This window comes from Carcharodon carcharias, chromosome 30, assembly GCF_017639515.1.
Source record: "Carcharodon carcharias isolate sCarCar2 chromosome 30, sCarCar2.pri, whole genome shotgun sequence".
Classification (NCBI taxonomy): domain Eukaryota; kingdom Metazoa; phylum Chordata; class Chondrichthyes; order Lamniformes; family Lamnidae; genus Carcharodon; species Carcharodon carcharias.
Genome location: NC_054496.1, coordinates 19,506,720 through 19,525,777, shown reverse-complemented (window position 1 = coordinate 19,525,777; position 19,058 = coordinate 19,506,720). Strand labels below are relative to the sequence as shown.

The 19,058-nt window shown below is 45.4% G+C and overlaps 1 protein-coding gene across 1 annotated transcript in view; it reads left to right on the top strand.

Annotated features, from left to right (window-relative positions):
• Positions 1-412: 412 nt before the first annotated feature.
• The window catches only part of LOC121271340 (adhesion G protein-coupled receptor E2-like), a 75,361-nt gene continuing 56,715 nt past the window's right edge, over positions 413-19,058 (top strand). The window contains exons 1-4 of the mRNA XM_041177279.1: positions 413-496; positions 7,999-8,091; positions 14,789-14,947; positions 17,997-18,134. Of these exons, the coding sequence (XP_041033213.1) occupies positions 466-496; positions 7,999-8,091; positions 14,789-14,947; positions 17,997-18,134 (421 nt within the window). The 5' untranslated portion in view covers positions 413-465. The remainder of the gene's footprint in view (positions 497-7,998; positions 8,092-14,788; positions 14,948-17,996; positions 18,135-19,058) is intronic.

Below are 19,058 nucleotides of genomic sequence, written 5' to 3'. Positions count from 1 at the left end.
CTCCATTGTTTTAACTCTCTTCAAGACTTAAAGAGACCATCTTCAAGCCTGTGTGTCTTATTGACCACTGGGTCCTGAGTCTGCTTCAGCTTGTTACAGTCGATAGAGAAACTCATTTTGTTTATAACTGACAAGTACAGTTACTGTCCATTATAAACATGTCAAGTTATTGTTCATATAAAAATTGTTGCTGCCCATTTATAACATGTGCAGTTAATATCCAGATGCAACGTGCACTGTTATTGTTTGATAAATGCACCATTACTGTCAATATAAAATATACTATCTTATTTTACACTGTTATGCTTGTAGCAATGTCAGAGCACAACCTCCCTCCAGCACAGTTCCTCTTTCCTGTTGTTGACGTTTGGTACATAAAAATCTTCAGATTATTCTCAGACTTGCTCAGTGTGTGAGAGATGCTTCCTTGAATGACTGGTCCTGAGACACCACGGTTGGAAAGTCATGAGGTCAGGAAAAGCATACCTAATACTGAGTGAGTACAGGGGAATCTAGACAATTTTATGTTATATTTTGTCACATACTATAACAGTGTTGAATGTGAAATTTAATCCCTCTGATGGAGAAGGGATGTCTAACGAACAGTGCTGATGAGTGACTCAGTCCTATTTGTTGATGACATTAAGACTGCATTTAGTGTTTTAAGCACAACTGTGTAATAAGTTCAGAGCAGACAGATTTTCCTTTATATTCTTGCATGGAATGTGGGCATCACTGGTAAGGCCAGAATTTGTTGCCCATCCCTAATTGCCTTTAAATTGATTGACTTGTTGGGCCATTTCAGAGGGCAGATAAGAGTCAAGCATATTGCTATAGATCTAGAGTCACAAGTAGGCCAGGCCAGGTAAGGACAGCAGATTTCCTTTCCTAAAGTGGATTAGCAAACCAGGCAGGTTTTTAGTGGATTAACACCATTACTGAAATTAACTGTCAGTTGCATATTTTTATTAATTAATTGAATTTAAATTCCTCCAGCTATTGTGGTGGGATTTCAGCCCATGTATTAGCCTGGGCCTCTGGTTTATCAATCCACTACGTTAACACTGCACCACCATCTCCTCGGGTGGAGCATAAATGCTGGCGTTGACCATTTGGACTGAATGGCCTCTTTCTGTGCTGTGGATTCCATGGAATTCAGTGAAACTTGGACAAAAAAAACTCAGTGCAACACTAACAAAACACCAAAAGTCACAACCAGAGTAGCACCCCAGCAGCAGTTCAACCGCAAACATGATAGCTAAAAGCAGTAATGTAGGGACAGGAAGTTCCACAGCTCTTTGAACTCATAGCTGGCGAATTGCATTGAAATAGGCCTCAGCTTTCTGGAATTCGAGCAAATCTCTTTGATCTTTTCCACCTATGCCTAAAACCAGAGAATTGGAAGGTTAGGAGGTGCAGTGAGATGCGAAACTATCCCATCACCTCAAAGAACTGGAAGTGCAGTGAACCCAGATGAGCATGCCTCTGCTTTCTGCCCTTTGTGTGAAATAAGTTTGGCCAGGCTCTGCCCAGTTTTCATCGTACATCTGGAATGCATTACTGGCTGGTGTGGTTGGTGCTGACGTTTTGCCTTTGTGACGGCATTGAACTGGTTATTAACTGGGGCAACAATCACATCAGATAGAAGTGGCTTTATAGATAGAACTTAGTCCATGTAACCCCGCACGCTGATTTTGTATGCCGGAGAGGGTAGGAGATGAATCTCCCGGGGTATTTCTTTCCTCTTATTGACCCTGGGGTAGGTTTTTCTGCTTTTGCCTCACAGGAAAACACATAGCTTTGGGGGAGTCAGCAGGGCAGACTTCAGTGTGAGAGAAGTGAATTATATTATCCTAACGCTTCAGCTAACTCGAGTGAAGGTCTGGCTTGACGAACCAACTTGTCTTTTCCTGCCCATCATCATTGTATGTTGATGCAGTGATCCCCGGCACAAACCTACACAAGAGATGGTAAATTGCACCACAATCCTTTGATGTAAATTTGCACTCATTGACTTTTTGTCAATTTGGACAAAATGGTTTGTATAGAATTTTTTTAAACTCCGCATTTACTCTTTTGCATAGTTTGCAAAGCAAGGTTGAAACAAGAGCACAGAAAAGGCATGCACTTGGCGGCCTGCACTTTGAGGGGAACTCAAAGGTGAGTACACAGTAACGTTGTGCAGCGCTCGCCAGGGTCACCTGTTAGACTTCAAGCTTCGGAGGCGTTGGGGTGTTGTTGTTATGGGCAGCCCTGCTGATGAGGCGACTCGTGGCAGGGAAGGGGTTAAGAGCAGCCCTGCCATTGAATTACAACAATAAATTTGTATTTGGAAGACGAAGGTGTTTGGTTCTTTGTTGCCCTCCTTCTTGGGCTCTGCTTCTGGCCTGTCTCTTGAACTTGCTAAGATGGCTCTTTTCATGTTCTTGCTTGTGTGAAAACAGTTTGGTAAATTGTGCGACAAATTTTGCAATCTCTCCTTATCTCTGTGAAAGTTCATGAATCTGAGTCAGCCTTCAGCAGTGGAATACAAAAATAGCCACGAAAGCTCTCCGACTTGGCCAAGCTTTGGCCGTGTTTCATTTCGATCAAGTTTAAGAGTTCAGGTTTTCTAATCATTTCTTTGAGTTTTCCTTAAAAGTTGGTATCATAAGTCCATCTGGAAAAGACCTAAATCCTTCAGCTGCTGTGAAAAATTGCTTATATCACCAGAGATGTCGGGGTGCCTTCTACAACTAGGTTTGTGGCACATTGTTGGGGCAGTGGAGACAGATTTACCTTCCACATGACCCGTGTCAATAATATTTAATGCTGGCATTGAACACCATGTGGAAAAAAGTCTAGGGGCAGAACTTTCCGTGCCTACTGGCGTTGGGCGTGATCGGTGGCGTGAGTGGACAATTTGGCGTAATCAGTTTTGCGATGGTGGGAAACCAGTTCACGATTGTCCGCTCAGCCCGCTGACAGCGAGCTACATTTCCAGCCATCAGTCGTTGGGAACCTCACTGTAACACATCAGCATAGCATTATCAGGGGATCGTCCATCCACGTCAGCAGGAAAGCACGCTGATGTGTTTCACAACAGCACAAAAATGATGTGCACTTGGCGGCCTGCACTTTGAGGGGAACTCGGAGGTGAGTACACAATAACGTTGTGCAGCACTCACCAAGGTCACCTGTTGGACTTTAAGCATGAGGAGGTTGGGGAGCCGGGGTTATGGGCAGCCCTGCCATTCAGACGACTTGTGGCGGGGGCTGATTAAGAGCAGCCCTGCCATTGAATATAGCGCACAAACATTCAGGGTGGGGGGTACAGTGGGTGAGGGATGTGGCCACACATTATGGAAACATGTATAAAGTGACCATTTGTCTGGAACTGAGACAGTTCAGGCGCAGCCACATTATGATTGGAGTTGGGATCCGAGCTTATCTGCCCACTCAGGCAACGCAGAGACTTCAAAGTGCCACCAAGTGTTCCAAAGCTTTTCAGTGACCACCCCACCACCCCCCACAACCAACCCCCAGCACAGACTGCAAATTCATGAGCATTTTAGTGGATGGCAGAACAGTTGGGCTACTGCACACAATGTACAATCTCTTTGCTAAAGCTGGCCATGGAGCGGTCACTGCTAGAGGCACTCACAGCCCCTTGCAATGTCAGCATCCTGGTTTGGACTCCCATGGTTCAAGCCAACAGGGCAGCCATGCAGCGCACTAATCTCTGGCCATCCAAGTGGTGGCCAGCGCTCCCCAGGAAGCGTCACACTTAATCAGGACAGGTGCTTAGTACACGGCTGCAAACCATGTGTCTCTCTCTTCCATCCTGCAGGAGGAGTACATCAGGATCATGGAGCCTGGTGAATTAGCTGTATGCTTGATGGCCTACACAGCGCAAAGACGACGGTGGAGAGAGCAACTGAGGCTCCTGGCTGTGCAGAGGCTGAAGCAGCAACCTCAGGAAGAATGGGTGGCTGGGGCTCCCGCACGTGCCACCTAAGAGCCACAGCGAGCTTTCACTGGTCGGCGCCTAGCGACACTCAGGGTCTATAGATGCAGCCTTTCATTCCTGCAGAAGACCGAGAGCCAATGTCACCAAAGATTGCTTATGTCTCTGGGACTGGTCGGTCACATCCGCCAGCTACTGCAGGATTTGGTGCCACGGGGACAGGAAGGGCATCCACGGCCAGTGGCCATGAAAGTGACCGTGGTGCTCAATTTCTACGCCAGTGGCTCCTTTCAGGGCTCCACAGGTTACCTCTCACAAGCCTCCACCTACAAATGCATCCATTAGGTTACGGATGCCACCTTTGCGAGGGCACACAGCTTTGTGCATTTTGCCCAGGACCAGGATAGCCAGGATGCAAGAGCAATTGGATTTGCCCACAGGTTCAGGGTGTGATCAACTGCACTCATGCGGTGCTCAGATTCCACGGAATATGCATGACACCTACAAACTCAGTTGGTCACAGAACCCTGGGGTCTTCTAGGGTTCACAGAGACTGCAGGGTTGGCTCCTCGAGGACAAGGGTTACCCACAGAGGCTGTGGCTGATGACACTCGTGCAGCGGCTTCAGACTGCAGCCGAGCGACGGTATAATGAGGCTCATGCTGCAACTCGCACCTTGTGGAACAAACCATCGGGATGCTGAAATTGAGGCTCTGGGGCCTGAGCTGGTCTGGTGGAGCCCTACAATACAGTCCGCGGAGAGTGTCACACATCGTCATCGTCTGCTGCATCCTTTACAACCTGGCGCTCAAATGGGGAGATAAGCTGGCTGAGGATGATACAGAGGAGCTGCACGTCTCCTCCAATGAGGAGAGTACCAACGGGGATGAGGCTGAGCAGGTACTTGGAGGCGACGATGAGAGGGATGAAGTCTTCACACCAGTTAGATGTGGCAGGCTCACTCAGGAAGCCCTCATAGCTGCTAAATTTGTGGAGGATGATGACGACATGCAATGAGGTGACCCCCATAGATCCTCACGTCAAATCTGTGAACATTTGACTCTAGTCTGGCTCATGGCAGCATGAAAATCCTCAGTGAGAATGCTCCTGTCATGGAGACGCAGTGGAGGCCCTAATAGTTGCTCAATTGCAGGAGGATGTTGACGACATGCAGTGAGGACACTCCATAAATCTTCACATAGCTTCTGAGAATATCTGACTCCTGTCTAGCTGAGGGAAGCTTACTTGTTTTCTGCGATCAGGGCCATATCAGAGACGCAGCCAAGAAACTTCAGGAGCCTCTGATCCTTTGTCCGCCTTCAGCACCTGAGCCCTTCAGCAATACAGCATCAGTGGTTACAGATGCTGAAGTGATGAGTCTTTCCCCTCCTTACAGGTGCTGAGAGAACACAGAGAGAATGATGGAACTCTGTGGCGCCGGCCCACTACATTCTGGCAGCAATGACAAGAACCACCAAATACAGCCATCAGTCATGTTTCCAGGGAGTTTGAGGCCAGACCATCACTTTGGCCTGAAGGCTGCACAAAGCACGGGAAGAGGCCCTGAACTGAGACACCTGCCTTTATCTTGTGCAGAAAGGCTTCACATCTGAGTGACACAAATGCTGTTCATCAGAACAAGGAGCCATAGACAGGGAGACATTCTTGGGAGTTGATTGACAATAATGAACATTATATATAAGTGATTAACACCTGTGCCCAGAGAGGCTGTGCAACTAATTCTCCTTAACTTTCCTAACCTTGCTGAAACATCTCCAAACATTCACAGTAGAGGTAGAGGCAGCCTGCTGACTGTGAAACCCTGTCTGTGATGACCTTGGTGGGCGTCCACTGGAAGGCTGAGACTTGGAGGGCCCCAGCCTGCTTTCAGGTCCTGCTATGTTGCTGTAGCACCCTCCTCGGCCTGTGGAGATGCAGCTGCTGAGGTCACAGGAAGAGGGGAGTCGGATGGGCCGGACACTCTCAGAGTCCCTGGGTGGATGGGCCCGGAGCATGCCCTGCTGATCCCCCTCCCTATGGGTGCCTGGGGAGCCCCAGGCTAACTCCTTGTGGAGCAACCCCTCTCGCGTACGCACTGTTGGAGGCCAACTATGCCTTCAACCATGGAGTTGAGCCTGCGCAGCAGTGCAGAACCAAAGTCCTGGACCAAGGTCCCCATGGCGGCCGCCATCCTACCAGTGTTGACCTCAGTGCGTTGGCATGCCGGTGCTATCACCTCAGACTGAAGGCAGACAGACTCCTCCATTGTGCCTTTCAATCGGAGGAGTGCAGCAGATATCACTTCCCGATGTTCCCAAATCTGTCTTTGCAGCTCCAGCAACTGTGATATGACCAAGTCCAGAGACTCATCATCTAACTTGGACTCAGCAAAATTATAGCCTGCAGCAGTCTTCCAAGTGCCAGAAACCTGGGAAGTCCCTGCCTCCATCTGCTGTGGATCAGACACTGCAATGTGCTCACTAGATTGTGATCTTGGGGCAACTCTAAAGCTAGGTCCCACCGAGGTGTGTGTCTCTTTGCTGGTGGAGGGCGTGGGTGAGCGCTGTGACGGGATTTCAGGGAGGGGGCTTTCAGATTCCACTTCAAAGGTTTCTTGGACCCTCACTTGGTAGAGCATTGCCGACCTCACCGTCAGCACAGGACCACTCCAGGTACTCTCCGGCCAGCTGGATGGCTCTGTTTTCAAAGTCCATGAGGACCTTGGTTTGGAGCCTTCACCGGTCTGCGACCTCTCTTTCTTGTTGTGTGCCAGCTTGTCCTGCATGAAAAGAAATGGCAAAAGTGTAAGCAGGATGCCCACCAAGCCAGATGATAAGTATGTCTGGCATGTGTGGGTGGTGAGTAGTCCCAATGGTGGGATGAGGACAGTGAAGGTGTGTATGAGACAGTGAACGGTGATGTCCTTTGAACTGGCTTTGAGTGAGGGCCCTATGGATGTGTGATGGGTCGTGAGTGTGTGTTGATGGTGATCGGTAGAGTGACTTACCCTAGCGGAACGGAGGAGATCATTCATCCTCTTGCAGCACTGGGTGGCAGTCCTTTTTTGAACAGCATTGTCACAGATCACCACTGCCACCTCCTCCCAAGCCAGGTTAGTGCTGTTGCTGTCCATCCTGCAGCCAGAGCAGGGGTGGAGCACATCCCGGCGGGCCTCCAAAAAGCGCTCGAGGAGAGCATCGCTGAACCTGGGGGCTGCAGTTTTCTGCAGTTGTCTTCCTTGCACAGTGGTAGCCTGGAAGCACGGAGATGTGTGCTTGTGGTTGGACTGCAAATATGGCGTCCGGCATGATGAAGGGGCAGGCAGGGTGATGATGGGCGGATGAATGAGAGCCCGTCCACCTGGAAACAGCGTGTTTCCCAGGAGTGCATAAATAATGTAGCGGGTTTGGGACAATATGACGTAAAAATCCACCATTGCAGCTGGCTGGTAAAACGTTATTTAACCCGCCCGCGAAAACACTTAGTGCAAAACCGAGACGATTCCACCCTAAGTTTTCTAAAGACAAGGCTTTTTGTTCCTAAAGAAAACAAGTTGATTAATGACTATTTCAAAACCATGTACAACAACAATTTGCAGTTGTATAGCACCCATGATGTAATAAAATGTCCCAAGATGCTTCACTGGAGTACAATCAGAATGAAATTGACACCGAGGCACAGAAGCAAACATATAGGACGGACGACTAAATGCTTGGCCAAAATGGTAGGTTTTAAGCCGTGTGTTAAAGCAGAAAAGACAGTAGAGGGGTTTAGGGAGGGAATTCCAGAACTTTGGGTGTAGACTTCTGCAGGCACGACCACCAATGGTTGGCTATAGGAATGTGGAGATGCAAAATTTGTATGTGTTACAGGATCACAGACCTTGAGGGTTTGTAGGGTTAGGGGAGTTTGGAGAGATAGGGAGGTTGAAGCCTTGGGATGATTTGAACATGAGGAGAGACAATATAGCTCAGCAGGAAGAGAGGTGATGGTTAAATGGGACTTGGTGTGAATACTTTTGTCAAACATGCGAACTTTATTTTTACTCCTAGTGATCTACTTTGACAATGGATGGATTCCAGGGAGAACGAGGGCCAAAAAATGTGGGCCTGGATTCTACCTTGACTCGAAACGAAAGTGCATTGGTGAGTCATAACATTTGATATATATCCAAAAATGGACACTAGACATCAGCAAGATTTTAAACTCTACTTGATAAAACACTTCACTTTGAGAAATGGTGTCAAAACTTATAGCCAATATCAAAGAGGTATATAGCTAATTACATGGGGCACTACATTAAAATGTAGGACAATATAAATAAACCTTCAGAGCGAAATTCAATTAAATGTAAGGTGGGTCCATTTGCTAGAAGGACTAAGGAGGCCACCGATTCCTTGGAAGGAAGATCTTGTGCTGCAGTGGGTAATGTCCCTGCTTCTGATCCAGAAGCTCTGGGTTTGAGTCCCACTCCAGGAATTGATGGTCACAGAAGGTATATTCATAATGTCAAAAAATTGTCATATTTTTCATCTGGTAATAGCACTGTCATACTTATTATGTACTGGAGACAGGCTGTTGGGATTGTAAATATGGTAACTGGAGTAAGAGCCAGAGTGACTGCAAGAGTCTAAAACCAACAGTAAGAAGTGGTTTTTATATGTTAATGAACCAATACGAACGTCAATCAGTGGTTTACATAAAACAATAACAGGAGTAGCTTTGTATTGAGTTGTTTTAGTTCAAAGGGGGATATATGCAGGTTGTAAAAGATATAAGTAAGGTAAAGATGGGGTAAGTTTGGTTTTTATAAGTCAAAGAGCTAGGGTAAAGAAACAAGTAATCAATTCTGGGAAGAAAGCATTTCTGAACGCTGGATGATCCAGCAGGGCCAACGGCAGACTGGACACCAGAGTCCTGATGGAAACAGTAAAGGATGCCACAGTAAAGGATGCCAAGCTGGATGACGTCTTCAGCAACCCTGCAGATGGAGCGTAGCATAGATACACTGGTCACAGCCAGACAGGTCCATCCATTCCAGGATAGACTTCCTGTTTGTGTCCCGAGTGTTCACAGTCAGATCCATCAACGTCAAGCCGGTGCACTTCTCTGACCACTGCCTCCTACTGGCTGACTTACACTTACAGGAAGACAAGAAGGTTGGCAGGGGGACATGAAAGCTGAATGTGCAACTGCTGACCCCAGAGAACATTGAGGACTCAAGACGGATTTCAAAATTTGGGCAACTGTGAAACCCCTCTTTGAGTCCCTGACATACTGGTGGGAAGCAATCAAGGAGCACATCAAGAAGTTTTGGGTGTCCAGAAAGCTAGAAAGAAACAAGGAAAATGTCCCGACTCCAGGAAAATATGCAGAACCTGGTCCAGCTGCAGTCGATGGGGGTCGATGTCAAGAGGAAACTCCAGAGCTGAAGAGCCAGCAAGCCTCGCTCTTTGCCTCAGGAGCCTCCAAGATCATCTTCTGGTCCAGATTCCACTCCATGGAGTGGGATGAGACATGTTCACATTTCTTCTTCCAAAAGGTAGAGAGAGAGCTCGGTGATCAGCAGTCTGGAGGACGAATTCAGCTCAGTAAAGTCATTGCAGTCCGACATTTTGAGGATCAGCAAATCCTTTTATGCTGGATTGTATGACATGAAGCCCACAGACAGTGCAACCACCCAGACCTTCCTGTCCTCTATCACAGAGGTCTTTGACAACATTAAACGGGAGAGTCTGGACAAACCACTAACTCCTGATGAACTGGCTAAGGCCCTTGAGTCCTTCGAGAAGAGTAAAACTCCCAGAAGCGACAGCATACTGGCTGAATTGTATTTGGTTCTGTGGGACTGGACTGGCCTGGACCTGCTAGAAGTGTACGAGAGTACTGGCAGGCAGCATTTCAGAATCCATGAGGAAAAGCATCATCACCCTCATCTACAAGCAGAAGGGGGAAAGGGAGGAAATTAGAAATTGGTGACCCATCTCACTGTTGAATATGGGCTATAAGATTCTGTTCAAGGTCACTGCCAATTGGGTCAAGTCTGATCTGGACTTGGTGATCCACCCCGACAAGACTGGTGCTGTGCCCAGCAGGAAGATCTCTGACAGCCTCATGCTATTCAGAGATATGGTTGCCTATGTACAGGGCAGGGGTGTGGACACCTGCCTCATCAGCCTGGACCAGGAGAAGGCCTTTGACAGAGTATCACACACCTACATGGTGGATGTGCTCTCCAAAATGAGGTTTAGGGACGGAATCCGCAACTGGATCCAACTGCTCTACACAAACATCTGTAACGCAGTTTCAATCAATGGGTGGGAATCAGAAAGCTTTCCAATTAATTCTGGAGTCAGACAGGGCTGCCATCTCTGCCCTGTCCCATCCGTGTGTTGCTTGGACTCTTTGCTGAGTCCATCAGGAAGTATCTGGGCATAAGAGAAATGACGATCCCAGGCAGTGGAGGCACTCAGGTCAAAGTCTCCCTGTACATGGACGATGTCACCATCCTCTGCTTAGATCTGCTGTCAGTGCGCAGACTGATCAACATCTACGACCAGTTCGAACTGGCCCCAGGAGCCAAGATAAATTATGGCAAGAGCAAGGCCATGTTCTTTAGGAACTGGGCTGACCAATCCTTTGTCCCCTTCACCGTGAGGTTACAGTGCTTGGAGGTGCTGGGGATATGGTTCAGAGGGACCAGAGCATGCTTAGAAACTAGAAGGAGCGAGTGGTTATGGTGAAAAGAAAACTAGGCATGTGAGAGCGACGCTCCCTTTCCATTGCGGGTAAGAACCTGGTCATCAGGTGTGAAGCACGCTCTGCTGTACGTGGCCCAGGTCTGACCCATTCCTCACTCCTGCATTGTGGCGATCACCTGAGCCATCTTTTGTTTCATCTGGAGGTTGAAATTGGATCGTGTTTGCAGGGACACAATGTACAAATCTCTAGATAAAGGGAGAAAAAAATGTGCCCAACATCACCCTCATCCTGATGGCCACCTTTGTCTGTGGCTGCATCAAGCTGTGTGTCGACCCTCAGTACACAAACACAAAGTGTCACTACGTGCTGAGGTTCTACCTGTCCCAGGTGTTGCCAAGGATGGGTCTGGCCACGATGCTGTGGAACACTCCAAGTAGTTGAACCGTGCCGTTCCCTCATGGAAAAATTTATGCAGAGAAACACTTGACTACAAGTCCATCAGGCAGTGGTCGGCAGGTATTGTGCTAGAGGCTCTGAGGGAAAAGAGATGGTGAATCCTGTCGATTGGGTGCCCGAGCAGACTGTCAAAGTCATTTGGCAGAATGCCTCATCGCCAGAACTTTCCAACAAGCACCAACACGCAGCTTGGCTGGTGGTGAGAAAGCCCCTCCCTGTCAGATCCTTCCTATATGCCAGGAGTCTCATCCCCTCCACACGTTGCCCTCGAGGGGGCTGTGGTGGGGAAGAGACCATTGTTCACCTCCTTGTAGAATGTGCCTTTTCAAAGAAGGTCTGGAGAGGGATGCAGTGGTTTTTGTTGAGGTTCATGCCCAGTAGTTCTGTGACAGAGGATTCTGTGCTCTACGAGCTGTTCCCAGGGACACACACCAAGACAAACATCAACTGCAGCTGGACAATCATCAGCTCGCTAAAAGATGCTCTTTGGTCTGCCCGAAACTTCTTGGTCTTCCAGTGCAAAGAGTTGTCCCCGACCGAGTGTTGCAGACTGGCACATTCTAAGGTCAAGGACTACGTGCTGAGGGACACACTAAAGCTGGGGTCAGCCACCACAAAGGCGCAATTGGTTAAAGGTCGCTGTCTAAGACCTTTCTGCCATAGTGCGCCGAGAGGTTGGGAATTCTATAGACCCCTCGGGCTGTATGACTCACATTGAATGTATGCAGTGAATACTACATGTATCTCAAAAATAAAAACAAAAAACTGCGGATGCTGGAAATGTACATGTATCTCAATTGTATTGAAGCACCTCAGAGTGCAGCATGATTTATGTAGATAACTTAAATACCATTGCACTGTCTGACTGTCTGTAATGACCAGGTTGAAATGTCCGTAATGTTCATTGATTGCATTGAAGCACCTCATGATCTATGTGGAAAACTTGAATATGATTGCACTTTTTGTGATGGCCATTTTGAAATGTTTTGTCATGTTCTTTCAGCTATTTTATAAACAAAGTACATTTTACCAAAAAGAAATGTTGATATACAAAAGGACCTGGGTGTCCTTCTACACCAATCACTGAAAGCAAGCATGCAGGTGCAGCAAGCAGTTAGGAAGGCAAATGGTATGTTGGCCTTCACTGTGAGGGGACTTGAGTACAGGAGCAAGGCTGTCTTACTGCAGCTGTACAGGGCCTTGGTGAGACCACACCTGGAGTATTGTATGCAGTTTTGGTCTCCTTAGCTAAGAAAGGATATACTTGCCATAAATGGAATGCAGTGAAGGTTCCTGGGGATGGCAGGATTGTCGTATGATAAGAGATTGGGCCGACTAGGCTTGTATTCACTGGAGTTTAGAAGAATGAGAGAGGATCTCCTTCAAACATATACAATTCTGACAAGGCTGGACAGATTGGATGCAGGGATGATGTTTTCTCGGGCCGGGGGGTCTAGAACAAGGGGTCACAATCTCAGAATATGAGATAGGCCTTTTAGGACTGAGATGAGGAGAAACTTCTTCATTCAGACGGTGGTGAACCTATGGAATTCCCTACCACAGAGCGCTGTGGAGGCCAAGTCACTAAATACAATTAAGAAGGAAATAGGTGGATTTCGAGACTCTAAAGGTGTCAAGGGATGTGGGGAGGAGAGCGGAAGTCTGGCTTTTGAAATAGAGGATCAGCCATCATCACTGAATGGCGGAGCAGGCTCAAAGGGCTGAATGACCAACTCCTTCTTCTATTTACTACATTTCTATGGTCAGGAGTAGGACATTTGGCCCATCATACCTGCTCCATCGTTGAATGTAATTATGGTTGATCTTCTATCTCAACTCCACTTTCCTGAGGAGTTGCACCTAGGACTTACCTATGGTATGGACAGTCATGTGCAACATTGTTCCAAGCCAGAAAGATTGTGACAGCATCAGGAAGGAGTGTAACTAGGACCGTCATAAAGAATAAATCAGAGAGCTAACGCCTCTAGACAGGTGGTAGATGGAAACACCTCTGTTAAAGGATCAGTTACCTCAAGGAGGTGAGATGCTGCGAAGTAGGTCAGAGGGACTGTTTCATAAAGCAGTGGTAAATTTGGCCTTTAAATTTAGGTCATCCATAAGCCATTTTTAAATATTTATCTTTCAGATTAAACATCTATAGATTCCCAAAATTGTAACTTAAATTGCCCAGAAGGACAAGGGCAGCAAGTGCATATGGGAACCCCATCACCTCCAAGTTTCTCTTCACTATCCTGACTTGGCCATATATAGTTCCTTCTATTGCCATGGAACATGTTTTTGGAATGTCTAGGCCTGGACCTTTGCTCCTGAGGTAGGTGTGCAGAATTGGGAAATTCCTCAGCTTGCGGCACCTGCCTCAGGAATAAGTGTCCTGAATAACAGGATCTTTTTTTCTGGAAGGGGGGCAAGGGTGGTGGTGGGTTGCAGTCAGGCCAACTGCCCCAAGAAACAGTTCAGAGGCAGCCACAGGGGCTGCAGAGTGCCAAATGGGGGCTGGTTAGAAAACCCGCTTCTGTGCTCTGGAGCTTTGGCCCAGTTGTTTTATTTAATATTAGGCCTCTATCTCTCACACCTCACACCCACTCACCGCTCACTCACTCCCCATGCCTCATCCATGCCAACTCATGCCAACCCATGCCCCTCCACCTGTGCCCAATAGCCCCTCATACTCTCTATGCCAACCTATGCCCCCCCCCCACCCCCACTCATCCCCATAGCCCCTATACCAAGTTAGCACCAATTCAACACTCTCTATACAAATTCTCCCGGTATCCACCATGGGCACTCCTCAGGAACCATGCTGAGATGAAATAAAATGAAGTTCAAAGTATCTATTACAGACTTCACTACATTAAAAAAAAATCACTCTTGTTGATAAAAGTCCATTTAATGTATTTAAATCCCCTCCTCAAGTACTTAATCTCCTATAAGAACAAACCATTGTAATCATAATCCTACATCAAAGATAGCTAATCCCTTCTTGACCTCTTGGAGCTGTCAATCAAACTGTGAACTGACATGCCTCCAATTGTGATAATGATGGGTTGTGGAAGCAGTAAAGCAGTAATAATACAATAATGATAGCTCTTAACATTATGTCAACAAACAGCTATTCAAACTGCAAACACCAATTCTTTCAACTCAGAAACACAGCAGGTTGCTTTTTAACTGCTTGACAAGTCCACCCACCTTATCCATGTTTTATAACCATTCACACCTACTTTTAAAAACCATAAGTCTCATACTGTGGGAAACGCACCTCACTCTAGAGAAAATGGAGTCTGTTTGAGCTCAGCACTACTGGATCTGGGTTTCCCCTATGTGTGAATCACACTCCATCTCCTTTCCCTTACCGGCGAAAATAAGGTCTGTTGGAAAAGGATGGGTGAGACTTCTGGATCTGGGTCCCAGTGTCATTTGTATAAGGCACAGCGTCCCCATGACTCTATGAAAATCCGGCCCTCGTGTTACCAGCTGAGGTAGAATTCAGAAGTAGTGCATAAAATTATCTTATTATATCTGCACTTTTCACGATTATCATTTCAAAATGGTAATCCCCTCTTTAAAACCAAAAGAGAGAGAGAAAAAATCATTGGTTTCTATGTGACCCTTCATTTAACAAAAGGTAAAAGGAACCTTCTAACGTGTTTTTCTTCTTTTCAGATGACAACGAGTGTGGTGATAATGAATATACTTCATCTGCAAGGTGTGGTTCTAACACAGACTGTTACAATACACAGGCGAGTTACTACTGTACCTGTAAGAAAGGCTTCTTCAATCAATTAGGAAAAACTAACTTTACCAGCCGGATGAACTGCCATGGTAAAAAAACTGTTCACATACCAGGCCTTTCTCTGTACAAGCTGGAAATATGCATGTATTTTTCCTCTATGTCCAACACCATTATTCTAAAGTACTTCTATTTGACTTCTATGGAAATGTTGATAATCTATTTCCTCTAATCCATTTGTTCTGATACTTTATCACTTTGAATGCAACCTTATTAAAATTAGAAGGCTTTGATGAAATCACATTAAACTTGATCATTTAGTGGTCCCTATCACCCACGAAGCTACAGCCAATATTTCTTGAGCCTTGTCCAGGTCATTTAAACAGACTTGCATTTTGCAAAATACCTGTCATAACCTTGGGATTTCCCAAAGTGGACTGCAGCTAATTAAGAGCTTTTGAAGTGCAGTCACTGCTGTAATGAGAAGATGCAGTGGCTAATTTACAGGCAGCATGATCCCACAAGTAGCAATGAGATAATGACCAGATACTGGTCATCTTTATTCATGGTGTTGTTTGGGGGATAAAAAATTGGGGAGAACTCACCTGCTCTTCTTTGTAGTGCTGTGGGATATTTGATATCCACCTGAGAGGGCAGATTTGGTTGAATTTCTCAACCCAAACAACGGCCTCTCCATTAGTGCTCCCTCAGTACAGCACTGGAGTGTCAGCTTAGACATTGTGTTCTAGTTTCTAGTGTTGTATAATAATGACAATGTCGATGGTGGTGATATTATCCAAGGAATATGCTAATGGTGACATTTAAGGGTAGAAAGCAGGACAAGCAAGTGACAGATGGCCCTAATGGGGGTGGGGTGGGGGGAAGGGATCAAAATGGGCTAAAAGGTGGAGATAAAACGATAGGTCAAAATAAATTTAAAAATAGGTGGGAAGGGAAAAATATATTTAAAAAATATATAAATTATTGGAAAAAGGGGGATCAGAAAGGGGGAGGGGATGGAGGAGAGAGTTCATTATCTGAAGTTGTTGAACTCAATGTTAAGTCCAGAAGACTTCAATAAAAAGGTACTTCATTGGCTGTAAAATGCTTTAGAACATTCTGAATCTGTGAAAGGTTCTGTAAAACTGAAAGTCCTTCTTTCTTTTCAGTTTATTTAGAAATGGAACACTACCAATAGTGAGATTCACTCCCCTTGTCAATATGCACAGTGTCACGTTCTACAGATAGCTCCTCCATAACCGCCAACTTAAAAAGTGCATATTAGTTCTTCAGCATTAATCTAAGGAAGTTCAATCCAGTAAAGAGCTAAATTTGATTTGACCGATCTTGATGAAATACAGGAAACATCTGTATGCTTGAGGAAGTTACAAAGTTGTACAATTAATTGTTGTCAATAGAGGGTAAACAAAATAGATAGATTGGGAAAATGGTAATTAGCCACTTAATACTTTATCTTAGAAATGCACTCTCCAGACATAAGGCTTCCCCCATCGGGGCCACATCATTGTAATGGACACCATTTCCCAGGGGACCTTCAACTAATCACCAAGAGGTGCTCTCAGTTGGTGAATCTCCACACTGAAAATACAAATTAGTCAAAATTACAAAGTGGATTCCCATTCACCCTTCCCTTGAGTTACAAACTCCCAAGTGTGGTTAAAATGCAAAGATCCTGGCATCTAACACGAAACTGTAGTATAATTGCAGCAATGAAACAGGTACAATGCGCCAAATGGCCTCCTTTTGTGCTGCAAGATTTATGATTCTTCAATCAATTAACCTACAGTACCATACCCACCATAGCAGAAAACTGAAATGGTGCAGAGTTTATCAGAAGGCATCAACCCAAGGGGTGACAGCCCACTCACTGCTATCAGAAGAAAATTGTGAATTTTTGGCACCTCAGAAATATTTAACGATTGGATTTGCTTCACCTTCAGAGTTAACGAGTAGACAATATAGCTTTGAACTCATCTATCATACGTCTCCCCCTGTTCCATTTTCCAACTCTCCTTGTTTTAAATTCATTCAGGATGTGAACATCACCGGCATTTATTGTCTATCCCAAATTGCCCTTGAGAAGGTGCTAGCAAGCTACCTTCTTGAGCACAGCTGAGTGGCTTACTAGGCCTTTTTAGAAGGTAGTTATGTAGCAGCAACACTGCTGGGGGAGAGAGAGGGGTCTGGAGTCACATAGGGTAAAGTTAGCAGATTTCCTTCCTTAAAAAACATCACTGAATAACACTGACTTTTTGAACAATCCAGGAATTCCTGGTCAACATTCTTCATGGATGCTCCTTATTCCTGACTTCTTTATTTTAAATCTCCCACGTGTTATGGTAGAATTTGAACCCATGCTATGGGAGTATTAATCCAGGACTCTGGATTATAAACCCAGTAATATAGGCCACCAAGCCACAGTATTAAGTTTCATCCAGAAGGATTGAATAGTTCAACAAGAAATTGGAGGGCGAATGGTCACTGCTATCAGGAGGTGAGAAACTTGGTCAAAGCCATTCTCTGCCCCTATTATCAGTATCTCCTCCCAGCACAACACTTGCTGAACATTGTGCTGAATGGGGATCAAATTCTGAGTTTGACGACTCCAGAAATTGAGCCATGGCACAGGAAGGTAAATATCACTGGACTCTAGACCTTGGGACTTGGTTAATAGGCAGTCTGCAGACATTTGCATTATCTGCTTAACACTCATTTATTACTACTGCCTCTAAACAGGTTATAGAGTATGTTGCTCCCAGGCATGACTCCAACCTCTTTCAAGAGAGAGAGAGGGTCTAACACATGTCTGACTGATGTCAATGGTACATCATAATCTACGTCATACATTATCATATCCCAACTGTTAACCCTTTATACTACCCCTCCCCCCAAGTATACTACCACACTTTCAACAATAACATGAAAAAATATATTTAACTAACTACATTGCATTTTTGTAACTCCCTTTTTACAACTACAGATTCTACTCAACTCCAAGTCACTGTCCTGGAGGATTCAGTCTCCGACAGTATTCTCTTAAGGCAGAAGCTCGAGCAGGGCTGGGAAATGATCAGTACATGAAGGTGTTCAGGGAGATTGTAAGGTTATTTTGTATTTCAGATATTGATGAGTGTGTGACGGACCCATGTGGTTTGCATACAACATGCACCAACACATTCGGGAATTTCTACTGCACATGTAATGAAGGATTTACCAGAGAACGTACTTTTACCAATAAAGCAAAGACTCAGTGCCAAGGTAAAGTCTATTCTGCTGGAGAGGCAACATCTAAAACCTTCATCCGTCTTTCACTTCTTGATGCTGATAAATTTTTTCTTTACAAGGACTTGACTATCACACTGTAATGAATCCCATAATAAATCGTGCTATAGGTCTTCATTCTTTGTTTTGTACTGTCCTTCCTAATGTTGTACGCCTTGTATAAGGTTATCATTTATGAGATTCCCCTTTCTATACATTATCTGTTAATGACAGAAGAACATAGTCTATTGTGTGTTACACAGGGATTCAAAACTTGCGAAGGGTAACACACAACACAATGAGCAATGGAGAGGAGAATTAAAGAAAAGACTAAGAACAGTGATGGGTATTGTATCACTATTGTATTAAATGGAATTGACTTCTTCATATTAGGAGCCTATATCACCTTTTCCAATGTGAAAAAGTTATCATTCACAACCAGAGTCATCATGGTTTATGTGAAAGCAAAATACTGCTTACTGAAACAAAAACAAAAATAGCTGGAAAAAGTCAGCCGATCTGACAGCATCTGTAGAGAGGAACACAGCTAACGTTTCGAGTCCGTGTGACTCTTCATCAAAACTAAAGAAATATAGAAATGTGGTGAAATAAAAGCTGGTTGAGGGGGGTGGGACAGGTAGAGCTGGATAGAGGGCCAGTGATAGGTAGAGGCAAAGAAGAGATTGCCAAAGGTGTCATAGACAAAAGAACAAAGGGGTGTTGACGATGGTGATATTATGCAAGGAATATGCTAATGGTGACATTTAAGGGTAGAAAGCAGGACAAGCAAGTGACAGATGGCCCTACTAGGGGTGGGGTGGGGGGAAGGGATCGAAATGGGCTAAAAGGTGGAGAAAAAACGATAGATCAAAATAAATTTAAAAATAGGTGGGAAGGGAAAAATATATTTAAAAAATATAT